At 51.0% G+C, this 15,161-nt stretch overlaps 5 protein-coding genes across 5 annotated transcripts; 1 reads left to right on the top strand and 4 right to left on the bottom strand.

The window, feature by feature from the left end:
* Positions 1-511: 511 nt before the first annotated feature.
* Positions 512-1,465, top strand: TRIVIDRAFT_219728 (uncharacterized protein; the record flags this gene model as incomplete). Its single annotated transcript, XM_014103009.1, has 3 exons — positions 512-594; positions 672-1,292; positions 1,348-1,465. The coding sequence occupies 3 exons, from the start codon at positions 512-514 to the stop codon at positions 1,463-1,465; spliced, it is 822 nt and encodes a 273-aa protein (XP_013958484.1).
* A 307-nt stretch (positions 1,466-1,772) lies between these two features.
* TRIVIDRAFT_31580 (uncharacterized protein) lies at positions 1,773-2,592 on the bottom strand (the record flags this gene model as incomplete). The annotated part of the gene is made up of 2 exons (XM_014103008.1): positions 1,773-2,390; positions 2,524-2,592. 2 exons carry the CDS (start codon positions 2,590-2,592, stop codon positions 1,773-1,775), a joined length of 687 nt encoding a protein of 228 aa, XP_013958483.1.
* Positions 2,593-2,838: 246 nt separating this feature from the next.
* TRIVIDRAFT_71643 (uncharacterized protein) lies at positions 2,839-6,679 on the bottom strand (the record flags this gene model as incomplete). Its single annotated transcript, XM_014103007.1, has 2 exons — positions 2,839-3,513; positions 3,576-6,679. The coding sequence occupies 2 exons, from the start codon at positions 6,677-6,679 to the stop codon at positions 3,162-3,164; spliced, it is 3,456 nt and encodes a 1,151-aa protein (XP_013958482.1).
* Positions 6,680-9,009: 2,330 nt separating this feature from the next.
* Positions 9,010-10,397, bottom strand: TRIVIDRAFT_219724 (uncharacterized protein; the record flags this gene model as incomplete). The annotated part of the gene is made up of 4 exons (XM_014103006.1): positions 9,010-9,314; positions 9,374-9,505; positions 9,563-9,669; positions 9,739-10,397. 4 exons carry the CDS (start codon positions 10,395-10,397, stop codon positions 9,010-9,012), a joined length of 1,203 nt encoding a protein of 400 aa, XP_013958481.1.
* A 2,457-nt stretch (positions 10,398-12,854) lies between these two features.
* Positions 12,855-14,332, bottom strand: TRIVIDRAFT_229796 (uncharacterized protein; the record flags this gene model as incomplete). The annotated part of the gene is made up of 3 exons (XM_014103005.1): positions 12,855-13,410; positions 13,495-13,629; positions 13,689-14,332. 3 exons carry the CDS (start codon positions 14,224-14,226, stop codon positions 13,115-13,117), a joined length of 969 nt encoding a protein of 322 aa, XP_013958480.1.
* Between the last annotated feature and the right edge of the window lie 829 nt (positions 14,333-15,161).

The following is a 15,161-nucleotide window of genomic DNA, read 5'->3' as shown; positions in this document are numbered from 1 at the left end:
GAAAAGAAACAATATGAGAAAAAGAAAGGAAAAAGAAATATTAATGAGTCGATTCCGGATTGGATGATTTCCGCACCCCCCACGCCCGGTTTGCTTTCTCCCGGGGCCCCTTGTGGCTGCTTCTTAGTAGCTGGAAACTGGGGGGTGTCAACACTGGAAAATAGGAACTTTGCAGCATTTCTACGAGACCGGTGAACAAAGAGGGGGCGTGTACATTGGCATGTCAATGCAACGCCGTGATTTTCGATGCTGGTTGATGTTGTATCAGTTCCAGGTTCCTGGGTAAGGCGTGTGGGTGGTTCGCGGGCCGTGCTGCATGGTATGGGCATACAATGTGCTAGACATTGTCTCTCTGCCGCGTTTTGTTCGGGTAGCCCAGTGATTTATTTAAAATAGGAGACCGAAGGCCCTGCAAGAGTCACTTCCCAAGTTCTATCTCTATTTCATCCGGGGTTTTCGAGCTGAAGACTGGTTTTCGACTTTTGAGCCGTCCATCTACACTTTGTTTAGCATGGAGAACCAGATACCGCAAGATGGCCAACCAAGCCGTGGCAGCAGCATTAGCTTGGATGATGAGATCGGACTGATTTCAAGGTAAGTTTGTGTCTCTGACGTTCCGTTTTCTCTAGAAGTCATTTTCTAACTGCAATTCTGGTAATTGGCATAAGCAGGTCCGATCTTTACACTACACGCCATCCACAGAGAGAGGTGTACGGCCCGGTGACTTCAGGGCTATTCTTAATGATGCCTCTCGATTTGCCTAACACGTACACTGTAGAGGACCCATTTGCTGGCACACTTCCCTCGGATGATGGTGCTGAATCTTCATCGCTCTCGGTACTTCGCCTAGAACGCTATTTGGCGGAAGAGCACTATCACGAGCGCTTTCCCCTTGGCATGCATCCCTTGGGAATAAATAAGGCGACTGTCAGGAGATACCTCCCAGGCATTATACAGAACGTTGAAAGCGATGTGTCCCAGGCGGAAGCCACTCGCGGCACAGTGACAGACTGCGACGATAGAGGCTGTCAGGGATCGACGACGACAACAGCGACATCTACACCTTCCGACGCGTCGCCGGAACCCATTAGAGCACATGATATCAACGACGCTGCCTCAGCACTGCTTACCATGACGTCTTTCTCAAGCCATGACATGGCTCCTAGTTTGGCGGGATTAAGCCAGACTGACGTGGCTCTCGTCAAGCCAAAAGACGCCCCGGCTAGCAATGAATCCCATCCCATAAATTCAGAAGCTTTTGATGAGGACCTTGAAATGGGACACATCCTGATGTATGTATTAACAGGCTCGTCGACACCGATCCATCACTAACAGGCAACGATGTAGGCGTCGTAGGGTGAGAGGTTGCGACAGGCATAGCAAGTGGCGCGTGGGGAAGCAGCCGCGCATTCACAAGACTGTCCGTCGGCGGAAGAGGACACCAGAGCTGCCGGAGTCGAAGTGATGTAGAGATGGCAGGATGATGTCTGTCTCATGGGCCATTTCGTTAGCAAAACGATGAGAATTGTAACTCTACTTATTGTTATGCAAGGCGTTGCATTAGAGGCTGTGCATGAATATGATAATGGAAAGCGATGGATGATTTTCTCAAGACTAGATTGTATTACCTATGTAAGAATCCTCTGCTTCGGTTCAAAATAACTCGCGGCTGTACCTTGTTGCCTCATATCATTAAACGTCATTCATTGTCCAGCTCGATCACAACGAGATCGAGACGAAGATGAACCCTCACACTCTCACCAACTCCAGCATCATGCCAACTCCCGCACCCTCGCAACCTCCTCCCCATCCACGCTCACAATCCTCACGCCCTTCCCTTCAACCGCCTTCTTCCCCTCCGCCTCCCACGTCTCCCGCATCACAGCCCTCGTGCCCTCCTCTACGATATATGTCCTATACCCTTCCTCCACCGCCGACTCCGCCGTCGCCCGCACGCAAAAATCCGCCGCCAGCCCAACCACAAAGACATCCGTCACGCCCTTCTCCCTCAGCTTCTCCCCCAGCTCACTCACACTCACCCTCATGGGATCGTAAAACGCAGAGTACATTTCCACCCTTGCATCTATTCCCTTGTCCACCACGACATCAACCTTTGCAGCGTCCAGCTCGGGTACGAGGGCTGAACCCGTGGTCCCTTGAACGCAGTGCGTTGGCCACAGGAGCGTGGTGTCGCTCTTTGTTGGATCTGTGGGGTGGACGATGGTGTGGTACGATTTCAGAGGGACGGCGCCAGGATGGTTTTCGGCGAAGGAGATGTGGTTCTGGGGATGGCTGTCGCGGGTGGCGATTTTGATGGTGAAGGGGAGTGAGAGGAGGGAGTTTACGACGGGGGCGATGTCGCGGCCTTCGGGGACTGCGAGAGAGCCATTCTGTGAAGATGAATGAGTAAAAGTAAAGATACTAAAACAGGTATTGTATTGGGAGAATTTCATGACAGATCTGATAGAGAGATGATGCTCTCACTCGAGATGGCATGTGAAGCTAATGAAAAGACCAACTCACTGGCGGGCAGAAATCCTCCTGGAAATCAACGATAATGAGCGCGGGTTTGAACTCCAAATCGACAGTCATGGTGACGCGCGAACCAATTAATATCAGAAATAAAACGGAATGCCGAAATGAAGCTGGAGCTGCGTTGAGAGAGAGAAATGAGGTAAAGCAACTCTGAGTTACATATTCAGTGATGCTTTAATCACGGTGCCTGGATCGGCCCCACCTCGGCGATCAGTGGCTTATCTCACTGACATCGGCTAATAAGCCAAATGCTACAATCAGCGATCAAGGTAATTACACAGAAGAAGAAGCCACCAGATTATTCGTCTTACAAAGTCGCCATCAATGATGCGTATTACTTTCTTTGCTAACCCAAGTATAAACCTTCAAAACGATACAGAGTACAGATTGATTAAACAGTCGGCTATCCGTGGATATCGAAGCAATGCTATTCGCCCCCCCTTCGCAACTATATATCTCGCACATATATCGTCTATAGAGCCATGCCGTTTGCATTGCCCTGAGCCCATATCTTCCCAAAAAAAGAAACTCCGTTAATACCAACACCTGGCCGCGCGACCTTTTTTTTTTTTACTGCGCTTGATTTCTTTGACATTACCCAACATGAAAAAACCATTCATCATCATTCACCTCCGGGTCGCAGATCCGTTGGACATGGCCAAGGATACTGACGATGGGGCGGGGGTCATAGCCCTTGAGGGGGCCCCTGAAGGCGCGGCACTTCGGTTGTGCGCCATGTGAGCCTTGACCAAGTGGCCGGCAGCGAGAGCACTGCAGAGGGACAGTTCACCAGCCAGGACAGCCGCGGCAATGATGCGGGCAAGTCGGCGGGCGTTGTCTCCAGGGTTGGTGGGATGAGATCCTCGAACGCCGAGCAGCTCAAGCATGGAGCCTTGCGGGTCCAGAATGGTGCCACCGCCGAGAGTGCCGACTTCCAGAGAAGGCATGGAGACGGAGATTTGGAGAGAGCCACGGAGACTGGATGATGGTTAGCATACCTGTTAAAATGGAAGAGGAAGACATAAAAGTAAGACACTTACTTCTTCATAATGGTGATACAGTTGGCGCTCTCGACGACTTGGGCGGGATCCTGACCAGTGGCGAGGAACATAGCAGCAACAATGTTGGCGGCGTGGGCGTTGAAACCACCCATCGAACCAGCCATGGCAGATCCAATCATGTTCTTGGCCGTGTTGAGCTCAACCAGAGAATCGACATCCGTCTTAAGGACACTTCGGACAACTTCGCCAGGGATGATGGCCTCAGCAACAACGCTCTTGCCACGGCCCTCAATCCAGTTGATAGCAGCCGGCTTCTTATCCATACAGTAGTTACCAGAGAGAGAGACAATAATCATGTCATCAAAGCCTGCCTCGTTTTGCATTACGTTGAGAGCGTGCTCGCAGCCCTTGGAGATCATGTTCATGCCCATGGCGTCACCAGTGGTAGTCTTGAAGCGGATGTACAGGTTGGTGCCGGCAATGGCAGTCTTCATCGTCTGTAGTCGGGCAAATCGGCTGGTCGAGTTGAAAGCGGCCTTCATCGTGTTCTGACCCTCTTCAGAGTCAAGCCACAGCTTGGCGGCACCGGCACGGTCCAGAGTGTCGAAGCTAACAACGGGTCCACGGGTCATACCATCAGCAGTCAGAACAGTTACAGCACCGCCTCCAGAGTTGATGGCCTTGCAGCCTCGGCTAGTGCTGGCGACAAGGACACCCTCAGTGGTGGCCATGGGGATGAAGAAGCTCTGTCCATCAATGACAAGAGGACCAGCAACACCGACAGGGATGGGCATATAACCGATGACGTTCTCGCAGCAAGCGCCAAACACACGCTCCCAGTCATAGTGCCTGTAGGGTAGCTTAGAGTTCTCCAAAACACTGGTGATCTCAGAGGTGGCGCGGGTGCGAGAGATGATGGTCCTGCGAACCTTGACGGCACGAGTGAAGTTCTTGAGAGTCTTTTCGAGAGCATAACCAGGGATCTTGCCGCGCATCGACAGCTCGACAACCTCTTCGTCCGTCATTTCGGTGATGCGCTTCTCAGCAAGCATCTTCTCCAAGACGGCCATGCTACGGTTCTCAACCTCGACCTTGGGCTTCGCCTTCTCCTCGGTATCACTCTCGTCATCCGTAATGGCAGGAGTAGCCGGCTGAGTCTGCTGAGGGGTTGGTGGCACGTATTCGCCAAGAGGCAAAGTAGCGGTAGGAGTATCGTTGAAGCGCTGGGCACGAGCAAGGTCATTGCGGTCAATTTGGTGGTCTGGAGTGTTGGGGTCCTTGATGGTCCACCTGGCCGCATTGAAGAGGTAGCCATTGAGACCGACGCTGAGGGCGAGAGCGGCCACGATCCACTTTGAGAGCACAGGGTCCTCCAAGCTGCTGAGAAGACCTCCAACAACGCGGCCACCGACACCAAAGAGTTTGTCCTCAGATGGTGCAGTAGCTGAAGGCAGGGCGTAGTGGACCGAAGGGTACTCGAGCTCATACTTGATGGGTGTGACGATGCTAACAAGAACGGCAGAGCCCTTGGCCTTGGCAATCTCCAAAATGGCATCGAGACCGTTGGATGCGACCTTGAACGGATCAATGGCAGGCGTAGTAACAACACCGCTGAGCCCGCCAACCATTAAACGAATGTTGGAAAAGGAAGCGCCGTTACGGAACAGAATGGTGACGACGTTGATGAGGTTGACCAAAATGAAACCGGAAACCATCAGGCCCTTGAACTTGGGAACACTGCTGCTCTTGACACTTCCGCCAAATAGCGAAGCCTCCTTGGAGTTGGTTCCATCAGCACTTGTGGCGGCATTCTCCGCGACACGGCGGCTAACGCCATCAGCTTCCAAGACCATGCGCATCTCAACGTGTCGCTTGATGCGGTTGATGACGAGCTTGATGCTCAGGATGGCGGTGTAGAAAGTGAAGAGCAGAATGCAGTCGAAGAAGAGAATCCAGGCGGCCAGGAAACAGAACTGCTGGAGACCACCCTGAACGCCAGAGGCAGCACCAAGACTAAGGATGGAAATCTCAATGGCATAGTCACAGATGATATCGTAGCCCTTTTCCTTGATGGCAGCCTGAACGGCATATGAGATGACATTTTCCTGCTCGACCTGCTTTCCCTTCTTCGTCTCCTGGGCTCGGTGCTCGATAGCGTGGCTCAGCACAGCCTTGGTGAGGACAATGTTCTTCTCAAAACCAATGGTAACGACCAAGAAGGGGAGACCTTCGGAGAGGAGAAGAACGCTAATGGGAATACCAAGGCTGGTGGTAACGGCCAAGCCGAAAAGGAAAGCAAAAATAGAGGAGAAGAGCGTGGTGGTGCCCAGCCAAAAGTTGGAACCAAGGCGACGCATAGACAAGAAGAGAGAAACAAAAGTGATATGCATGGCCAGGTAGCCAAGGACCATGATGGTAATGTCCAGTGCGCCAGCGTTCTTCAACAGGTCGAGGAACTTGGACCAAGAATTGCGAACCCACAGCACGAGGTTGTTTCCGGCATTGACCTTGGCAGCCTTCATGATCCACATCTTCTTCTCACGGCCATGCTGAGTCTCAACCTCCTGGGCATTCTCGAGAGGAATCTCTTGCGCAGCGGCGATGAACTCTGGTGCCTGCTCGTAAGGAACAGAATAAGCCAAAACACTGTCACGCGCATATGCAGCAAAGGAATTGATCGTGGCTGGAAGGGCATTGATGGAGAGGTTTGAGGGAGTGGGCACAGCATGAGAATCAGGAGCAGCAACAACCGCATCCGTAGAGACGATCTCGGGGAAGACAAGTGTCAGGAGGGCAAGGTGGTCAGCTTCATCAGAGAGACCAGAGCTCTGCTCTACGTTTTGCCATTCCCAGCCGGTCTGGGGACCAGCTATCAAATCTCTGCTGCCTTCCGCTAGCGATGTCCATTCTGCCTTGCTCACACTGGCAGCACCACCCATCAGAGTCTCTTGCAGCAGGCCAACGTAGGAGGTGCTGGCCAAGAGAGCAATGACACTAATGGTTTGTATAGGATGAGAGGTAGCGAGCTTGGCCAGGAACTGGATCAGCGGCGTGAGCCTCTTGTTGAGGCGCGAGGGGGCAGCAGCTTGGCTTGGAGCAGGCTCCCCGCGAAAGCGGCGGGGGAGCAACGTGGAGGGATTCATGTCGATGGATAGAAGAGGTACTTTCGTTGTCGACTTGCAGCTATTCCATTGGCAGGTCTATCGTACGATGTCGACTACCTTTGTGCGGTCTGTGACCCACAAGATCTTGTTAGCATCTCGCAGTACGGTAGAACAGTTATCAAGATCTCGCAGTGACGGGAGGGGAAGCTGGGCGGCATGGGCACAGATATATAGGGACAGGAGGCCTGGGGAAAGCCGGGGGATTGGACTCACGGACGTTTGGCCTGCTGTTGAAAGCACAGAGCCAGCCTCGTTGAGGGGATTGCCGTATTCGGTGTGGTGGGCGGCGCCTCAAGAACAATAGGATGCTGACAGCAATTGATGATGATCAGGTTCGACTAAGAATGACGAGGGCGTGGGAAGCGCTCAGCCACAGCACCTAGTCTGCCTCCAGGACTCAGCAGATGGTGAGAGGAAAAGAACGAAGCGGGCAGCGTTCCCCTTTCTTTAACGTCGAGAGAAATAAGTAGCGGCGAGCAGGGAAAATATCGGCCACTGAAGCTCCCCTGATGGCAAAGAGCAAAAGAGCCCCAGAGAATGCTGATAGGAACCAGTGCAAATTAATTCTCCAAAACGGGCCACCTAATCAGGTAATAAATTTGGGGTCTGCGCTTGGCCTAAAGCGAATCCAGTCGGTTGATCGTGGGGCGCTCGACACGACGTTGCCAAATCAGAGCAAAGCGGCAGCCCAATCGTGAGATCTGATTTGTCCAGTGTTACAGTTGCGGTTGGCTCGAAAAATGGTGGATGATGAAATTGAAATTATTAGTGTACGAGTAGTACTCGTAGTCGGGTGGTGTTTCTTTTTTTGCGGGGCCCTTTTTTTTTGGTCCTAGGACCGAGCGACCGAACGATATACGAGTACGAACCCGATAAGGCACGCAGGCACAAGGTTGGCGGCACGTGGCGTTTCTGGGCTGCTTGAGATCGCCCGAACTCTGTGATTGCTGGCTTCAACTTGTACCGCCAGATGCACCGAGAGACACGACTTACAGCTCGACCGGCCAAACGAACAGCCCGAGAGAAGCGCATCTTTTGTTCGTCCTGGAAGCTCAGTTTTATATCGACGGCTCATAGCCTTCTACTTAAGTCGCTGCTAGCCCTTCGTCTACGCCCAACGGCGGGCCCGAGACCCGCACGGCCTCCCTGGTCTATACCTAAGCATGGACGGATAGGCTCGGTGGATTCCGCTGGGATCCTACTGTAGCATTTTACCAGGCTGGAGATGCAAAGAAGACGTGAGCGATGGACGAGAAGTCAATTGTTGTGAACCGACTCATCAGTTTGCTCAGCCTTGAACAGAAGGTCTCATCCCCCACCGGCCGGGCGAAAGCTGCACGAGAACAGGCACGAGCATCCGCGATGCCGCTTCATGCAGCACCTCCTCCTCTGCGCAAACAGTACGAGTAATAGTAACTCGTTGATGCGGGCCTGGCATGACAGTTGCATAGCTAGAGTGGTATGTTGCATTGCCACCTTGCAGAAAGTGACAGTATTACGAGCACCAATGTTATGTGTCTACTCTGAGGAGAAAACGATGTTGGCAGTGTCAGCGCACCAATTATCGCCAAGATTTGTCCGAATTCAACATGCGGTGAGGTGGCAAGGCGTTTGACTACTGTATTGCTTGCGATACGTCGAAGGATATCATATTCATTCCATCATTGGTTCGTGCTTGCCGCTGACAACCGTTGGCAAATCGTGGCTTGTTGATCTTCAACGGTTAACGATGCTCGCAACTGACTGCCTAGTACCTAGGTAAGCAATTACAGCATTCCTTGGAGCAATGATTACGCCGCTATGCCTCATACAAATTACCGCTTACTTAACGCAAAACTCCGAGCCTTCTCGGCCGTTAACCCGGAGGATGTTAGATCCTTGATGCAACATAATCCGCTGGCGTAGGATTGCTGATACAACGTCATGCTTATTTCTCATTTATCCGACACTCATCCTAGAGTATCTGGTTATAGTATTGATGTCTGGAATCTTCTGATAAGAATTCGACGAGGCCATCTATCCAACTAAAATGCGGATCTTATCCTGCATCTGATATCTCGTAGCTTTTGGCGCACTAATATGGGGCCAGGTTACATTCACTGGATCGTCTGCCGCATCTGATGCAACTTGGCGGCATAAAGCCGAGATACACATCCGAGTACGCGCCGCCGATTGCTACTCTACATGTATTTTCAAAGGCTCATGTTTGTTTTCATCTGCAATAAAATCACAAGAGGTATCAATTGCTACCAAAACAAAGAAAAGCAGCTGCGCCGACCAACCATCTAGCTACCGTGACACACACCATCTCATAGTACGCCATCATCATCCCGCAGCTCCTCCAACCCAAGTAGCTGATATCGGCCCTCCTCTCGAAGCCGAGCGGTGGTGACGCGGTCGGGATAATTCCTTAGAAACATGTTGGTGAAATGCGTGCCGTAATGGATTCCCTCGATTGGCGATTGTCCAGCATTGTAACCTGGCAGCGGCCGTACTACGGAACGAAAGTTGGGCTCATGAAAGTACGCAAATGCGAATCGTTCACGAACGTTGAGCCCAACTTTATGTGGTGTTGACTGCAGAAGATTATTGGTCATGTACTGCATCATATCACCTGAGACGGAATTCGTGAGCTACGACTTCTCTCGAAGAGGATTCGTCAAGGTAGCTCACCTGGAAAGACTGTAAACGTCCCATCAACGGGAGGCACATACACCCATCCTGCCTCATTTTCCCGTAGTCCAGCTGAACTCTTTTCCCAATTGGAGAACTGTTCATTTTCATGAGGTGGCCGCACAAAAAGTCCTGGAGCATGTCTCGTTAGATCTGCAGATCGACAGGTGTGTGGTGAGAGCTACATACCTCCAACGTCATCCTGAGCCGCAATGACAAGCAAGCCGTAGTCTGTGTGGGAGCCAATACCTCGTCCCTTTTTGCCTTTGCCATTGGTTCTATTGTTCTGCGGAAACCTATTTGGTTGCCCAATCAGTTACGGCTACACCATCTCAATCAAGATGAGGGACTGTATGGCTACCTACCTTAGGACACGCATGTGGTGCCACCCATCCTTTGTGTATCTCGTAAGAGATCCTGTGGGGACATCCAGTCCCATTTCGATCAGCTGAAGGAGTTTCTCTCCTGATACAGCCAAGTCATCCATGTAATTGCTCATGATGGCTTTCATATCCTGATCCAGCCAGGGGCAAGGGCCATGGCAAGGCCAGCCTTGAGCGACTCTCTGGTCAGTGTGTGGAAGATCCTTGGTCACGGTGAAGATCTCTGAGTAGTCGGCAATTCCGTCAGTGATCTCCTCACCGGAGGCAATGTATCCTGAGTAGCTCATGTCGTCTACACAGGCCTGTTTCGACGCATGTGGCTGAGCGAAGAAGCGCCTGCTTGCTGCGTTGGCGGCTTGGTAGAGTCTCTGCTGTGACTTGGACATGCCAATCTGCAGAATGCCGTCCCTGCGCCAGGCGCCAATCATGGCATCTGCGATGGCCTTGTCGGACACAGACCCTGAAACCTTTTCAGGCAGGATAAAAGTCTCTAGCCTTCCGACCTTGGCTGTGAAGCCTGGGGGCATGTTAGGACTTGAGGCTGTCTGCGCAATCAACGCTGATGTTGAGGCAGCACGCGCCTTGGGAATGAGGTGACGGGCTACGTCTATAGACTTGTTTGCGACCTTGACGACGGCCATCTTCTCTCTTTGAAGGGGAAGTGTGTGAGAGGTTATGTGAGAAGCCGGCTGTCTTGTTCTGGGTAAGTTTATATGAGGTAGGCGGCTGAATTATCTGCTCGACTACAACATAAAGGCTTCGGAGGGAGTATGGGGCGAATATAAACCATTTGAAGCATCAATATAAGCTGCGAGAGCTTCACATGCCTCCTCAAATTCTTCAACCCAACACCCGACCGCCATTTACGCATCTCCGCGCGAGGTTACCCAAAGTGGCACCAAGCTCACCAAGCCTTCTCAGGCGCAGTTATCCTTCGTTGAATGCGGTGGCCACAGCTCTGCCTTCTGAAGAGGCAATTCCCAACCAGGTATGCTCACTCAAAAATCTGTGCAACAATAAATCTCTTGTGGTTTTAAGCATTGCGGGGCCTCGTGGATGGGGCTGTATCACCTTCTGTTAAACGAGCTTGGGGGCGGTCTGAGATAGCAATGCGTGAAGTGATAAGTCGACAAGGAAGATATCACACCTAAATCACATAAGGAGAGATGAAAAGAGACAAAAGGCGGGACAAACAGATAAGTTGCTTAATCTATGCGCTTCTCAGCGCAACATTGAAACAGTAACGCTCCCATTGCCAAAATGTCAAGAATAATTATTGATATAATTCTTAGCAACTCATATCCACTGACCGCCTCGATATTCAACTGTCTTGCGTATGAAGCTAGAGGGCCGGTCATGTCCGGTTAAGCTGTGTCAGTGGCGAAGGATGAATCCCATATCCGTTTTCAGGACGGTATTCAATTTGCCCATCTCCTAGTCTACTCTGTCATGCTGTCACACCCAACTATAGGGCTTCCACCGTGATGGATATGCAGCCATTCACAGCCCAAGTCTCGGTGAGCTACCTAGCATCAGACCACTTCTCTTTAGAGGTATCGACTTGCTCTGCCGGGCTAATCATGGAATGGTGTTGAATTATCAAGTCTCCACTATCTGCTCTCTTTTCCGCAGCAGTCCATGCCACACGGACGTCATGATACAGCTACATCTATTGTTTTTATTCCCCTGCAAGCTTGCGCTGGGACTGGGACTGGGACTGGGACTGGGGCAGGCGAAGCTGAGTGCCCAGGAGACACAAGCTGCAATGAAGTTGGCTGCGGTGTACAATAGGCGCCGATGTGGTGAGTGTTCATTGGCCGCTTAAACAATAAAAGATGGGCTTTGGATGATCCAACCTGATGTCAAAATTTAGCGTTTGAGCAACCCAAGGACTAACCGAAATGGAGAACGAATGAAAGATAAGAGACGTGCTACTCGAACTGATGTTAGACAAGGTTGGGGTGAAAGGAAAGTGTCTATGTACATACCGACACCAGGGATGATCGATCCCTACGCCAAAGGCCGATGCTGGTGATGAGGGATGACGGGAAGCTTCATCGGCTATTTTGGCTATCATCGCGGGATCTGCCCTTGCTGCTCGATGACAGATCTAGTGGACTATATCTAAAGCAAGATCTCGCAGATTTTCAGCTAAAACCAACCTTGGATCTCGATTGCATTTCATACCCCTAAGCAAAGGGGCCGGCCTTCCAAAGCATACGCAAGGGACGATAACCTGATGTTCCCTAACGCTTACATGACTATCCAATGGTCGAATGTTGGATCATGAGTGCCTCTGAACCAATGGGCTGAGCCATATCGCGAGACCATGAGACACTCAACGGCTACATTGCTGAAGGCAACTGGTCACCCAATGATAGCACCGATTCTCAACACGCCTTCATCATTTGACCTCTTCAGGCTCACTCGCCATACAAGTTCGCCCCCTCACTTCAAACTGGACATGACTCCTCCTATCGGGATGTTCATACTCTTCCCCCATCACAGCCAACTTCGGACAACGCATGAAGCAGCATGACGTGATGGATTATCTCGTGAAGCCGTTGGCCATTCACACTGGACTGACTACCGTGCGTGCGACCCATCAACTATTCAAGTCAAACAAATGCACAAAGCACACCTTTCCATGAGAATCTCCGGGACTCCACGCAAAGAGCCGTCGGATGAAGCTATTCAGACCATCCACCAGACTACTCTCGCCTCTCTTTTTGCCATCTCCCAAGCTCTGCCTCTATGCAACGAAGGAGAAGCCGACTACACCCGACTCCGTGCTACCAAACGCAATTCCATCTAGCTTAATCCGAGGCAGTCTAATATTTGATGCGTATGACTGGTTTCTGGAGGGGTTAAAACGAATCTGTACGACTGCGTCTGAAAGAGGGGCTGAGTCTGAGAGGACACGCATTGTCAACGGGATATGCACCATGCAAAGGCTTTTTTTTTTTTTTTTTTTTTTTTTTCACTTTGGCGGTCTGAAGACGAAAAATTGCGGCAAATGATGAGATGTGAGTCAGCAAAAGTGCGTAATAGGCGTGCTCGCCTCCTGTCTTGAGAGAGATATGCAGGCCGTAGTGTTTCGTGAAGTTCTCTTCGTATTAAGGTAATGTTACAGCTGTAAAGAAAGAAAGAAAAAAAAAAACTGCCAACGTGTCGCTCAGCATATCAAAATCCACTTGCTAGAACACACGATATTGCCCATGAGCAACCTGAAAAGACGGTCAAAAGTTTTCACTTCACCGTACTTTTTTGTCCTCATGGTTCATCCTCTATTAGACGCTCAACTCAACTCCTTTCACAATCATCATTCCATCAAAAACTCAAAATCCAAGCCCAAAGCTCATTTGACCAACTTGGTTGTCTCATGCTCAAGTCCGGCTTCCTCGGCCTTTTTATCTGCAATCTCACAAAGGGCCTTCCACTCCTCTGCACTGACCCTGCTCACGCTCAACCGGCTCTGCTTCAGCATCTGCATGTTCTCCAACGGGCCACCCGGCTTGCCCAACTCGCGCAGCTCCTTGAGACCAATCGGCACGGCGAACTTCTTTCTGAACTCGACGTGGACCAGGCTCCAGCGGACATTGTCCTTTGAGGATTGCGGGTCGTAGTAAGGCGTTCCTGGGCGACGAGCGTTTTCTGTGAGGAAGGATTGGTGTTAGCTTCTTATGAGGGGGTGTGATGACAAAAAGATGAGTATGTGATAGAGGGAGGGAAACTTGCTGTCTTCGGAATACTCCTTGACAATCTCCATGATGCCCGCGATGCCGGGCTCCTTGCAGTTGGAATGGTAGAAGAATGCTTTATCGCCCTGGTTCATGTTCCTCATGTGATTGCGCGCCGCATACGCTCTTATTCCTAAGCTCTCAATCAGCATCTTGCCATCATCCAACTACTAGAGCATAGAAGAAACTCACCATCCCATCCTTCGGGCTTCTCCTTGGCCCGCAAATCGTCAATTGAGAACCTGACGTCAATGCCGTTCTCATAGCGCGTCTCCGGCTCAGCCTTCATCAGCCAGTACCACTCGCCGTCATGGCGCGGCGCATCTGGGTTGACTGCCGGGATGGAGTCAATGTCTGGGTCTTCGGACACGGCACGCGAGGTTTGGGCGTCGCTCTTGGCTTTGTCACCACCTGCTGATGGTTTCGCTTCCTTTTCATCATCATCTTGTTCCTTTGCACTCTTTTTAGCAGGCTTCTTCTTCTTCTTTTCCTCTGTTGTGTCAGAAGATTTCGCTGTAGCTGCAGTCTTGTTGACCTTGTCACTCTTGCTCTTGGATTCCTTTGCAGTGACGGCACGCTTCTTTGCTGGCGCGGCTTTCTTCACTTCTGTCTCAACCTGCTCCTCTTGCTCGGCTTTTTTGATTGATGCAGCCGCCTGTCGTGACGAGCGTCGCTTAGCAACAGGCTCAGCAGCATCGCCGTCGTCTCTGGTGCGCTTCCGAGGAGGCATGTTTAATCTGTCGTAAAAATAAATAAATAAAAAAAGAAGCTGATAAAAAGAAGAAAGTGAAAAGTGAAAAGCAAATCTACCACTCAAGATCCATCCAAATCACAGCCAGCCGTTAACAAGAGCAGCAAATCCAAGCTGCCTCTTCTCTCACAAAAATCTCCGGCGCGTCAGCCATTCATCAAACCAATTCAGGCACGCGCCCATCTCTGTGCTCACTCCAGCCACACTGTGGCTCTTCCCAACCCACTCAAGCACTCCCCCATGCAATTGAAATTGATTGAAATTTGCTAGCACAGGCGTTCCCTGAATTAGCCGGGGCGCATTCGAACTGCCGTCTTTTTTTCTTCTTCCCCGGTTTTTTCTCTCTCCGTTCTGCGCTGCGCTGCGGCCTCCGCTTAAAAGAGCCTCACTTTTCAACCAAACTTGTTTTTTTGTTCTTTTAAGCGCCCATTTATTCGCGCCAGCTGTTTCTGTTTCGGCTGGAAGCTTCGGATGGAGGGCAGGAGAATCCTTTCTCTCTATTTTAGGACAAATGCCGTGTCGCGTCTGCATTGAAAAGGTCAATGATTGCGTGGATGCGTCGTATGCGGGTCGCACTAGAGGGCGCTGACTAAGTCACAGGGCGACCTGCATGGATGACTCAGCGAGCTGGAGGACCTCATGACACTTGACCATGGACGACGCCCAACTGTTTTCACAGAGATACTTCACTTAGTTTGTATATAGTCAATGTCAATTGATTTAATTGATTTAGATACTTGTTTACTATGAAGTACTGTAAAAGACGGGAATCGTCCAATTCGATGATGCTGTCCTGGTACGACAAGCCTACGGTTGCCATTGACTGAGCAAGGCGACGACAATGGAAGAGAATCCAGAACATGAATTGTGAGCAATGACAACAGAGGCAATTATTTGATTGGGTTGAAGCCGAC

The sequence above is a fragment of the Trichoderma virens genome (assembly GCF_000170995.1).
Source record: "Trichoderma virens Gv29-8 chromosome Unknown TRIVIscaffold_4, whole genome shotgun sequence".
Lineage (NCBI taxonomy): Eukaryota > Fungi > Ascomycota > Sordariomycetes > Hypocreales > Hypocreaceae > Trichoderma > Trichoderma virens.
The sequence above is the reverse complement of the archived record's forward strand: the minus strand, read 5'-3'. Positions and strand labels throughout refer to the sequence as shown.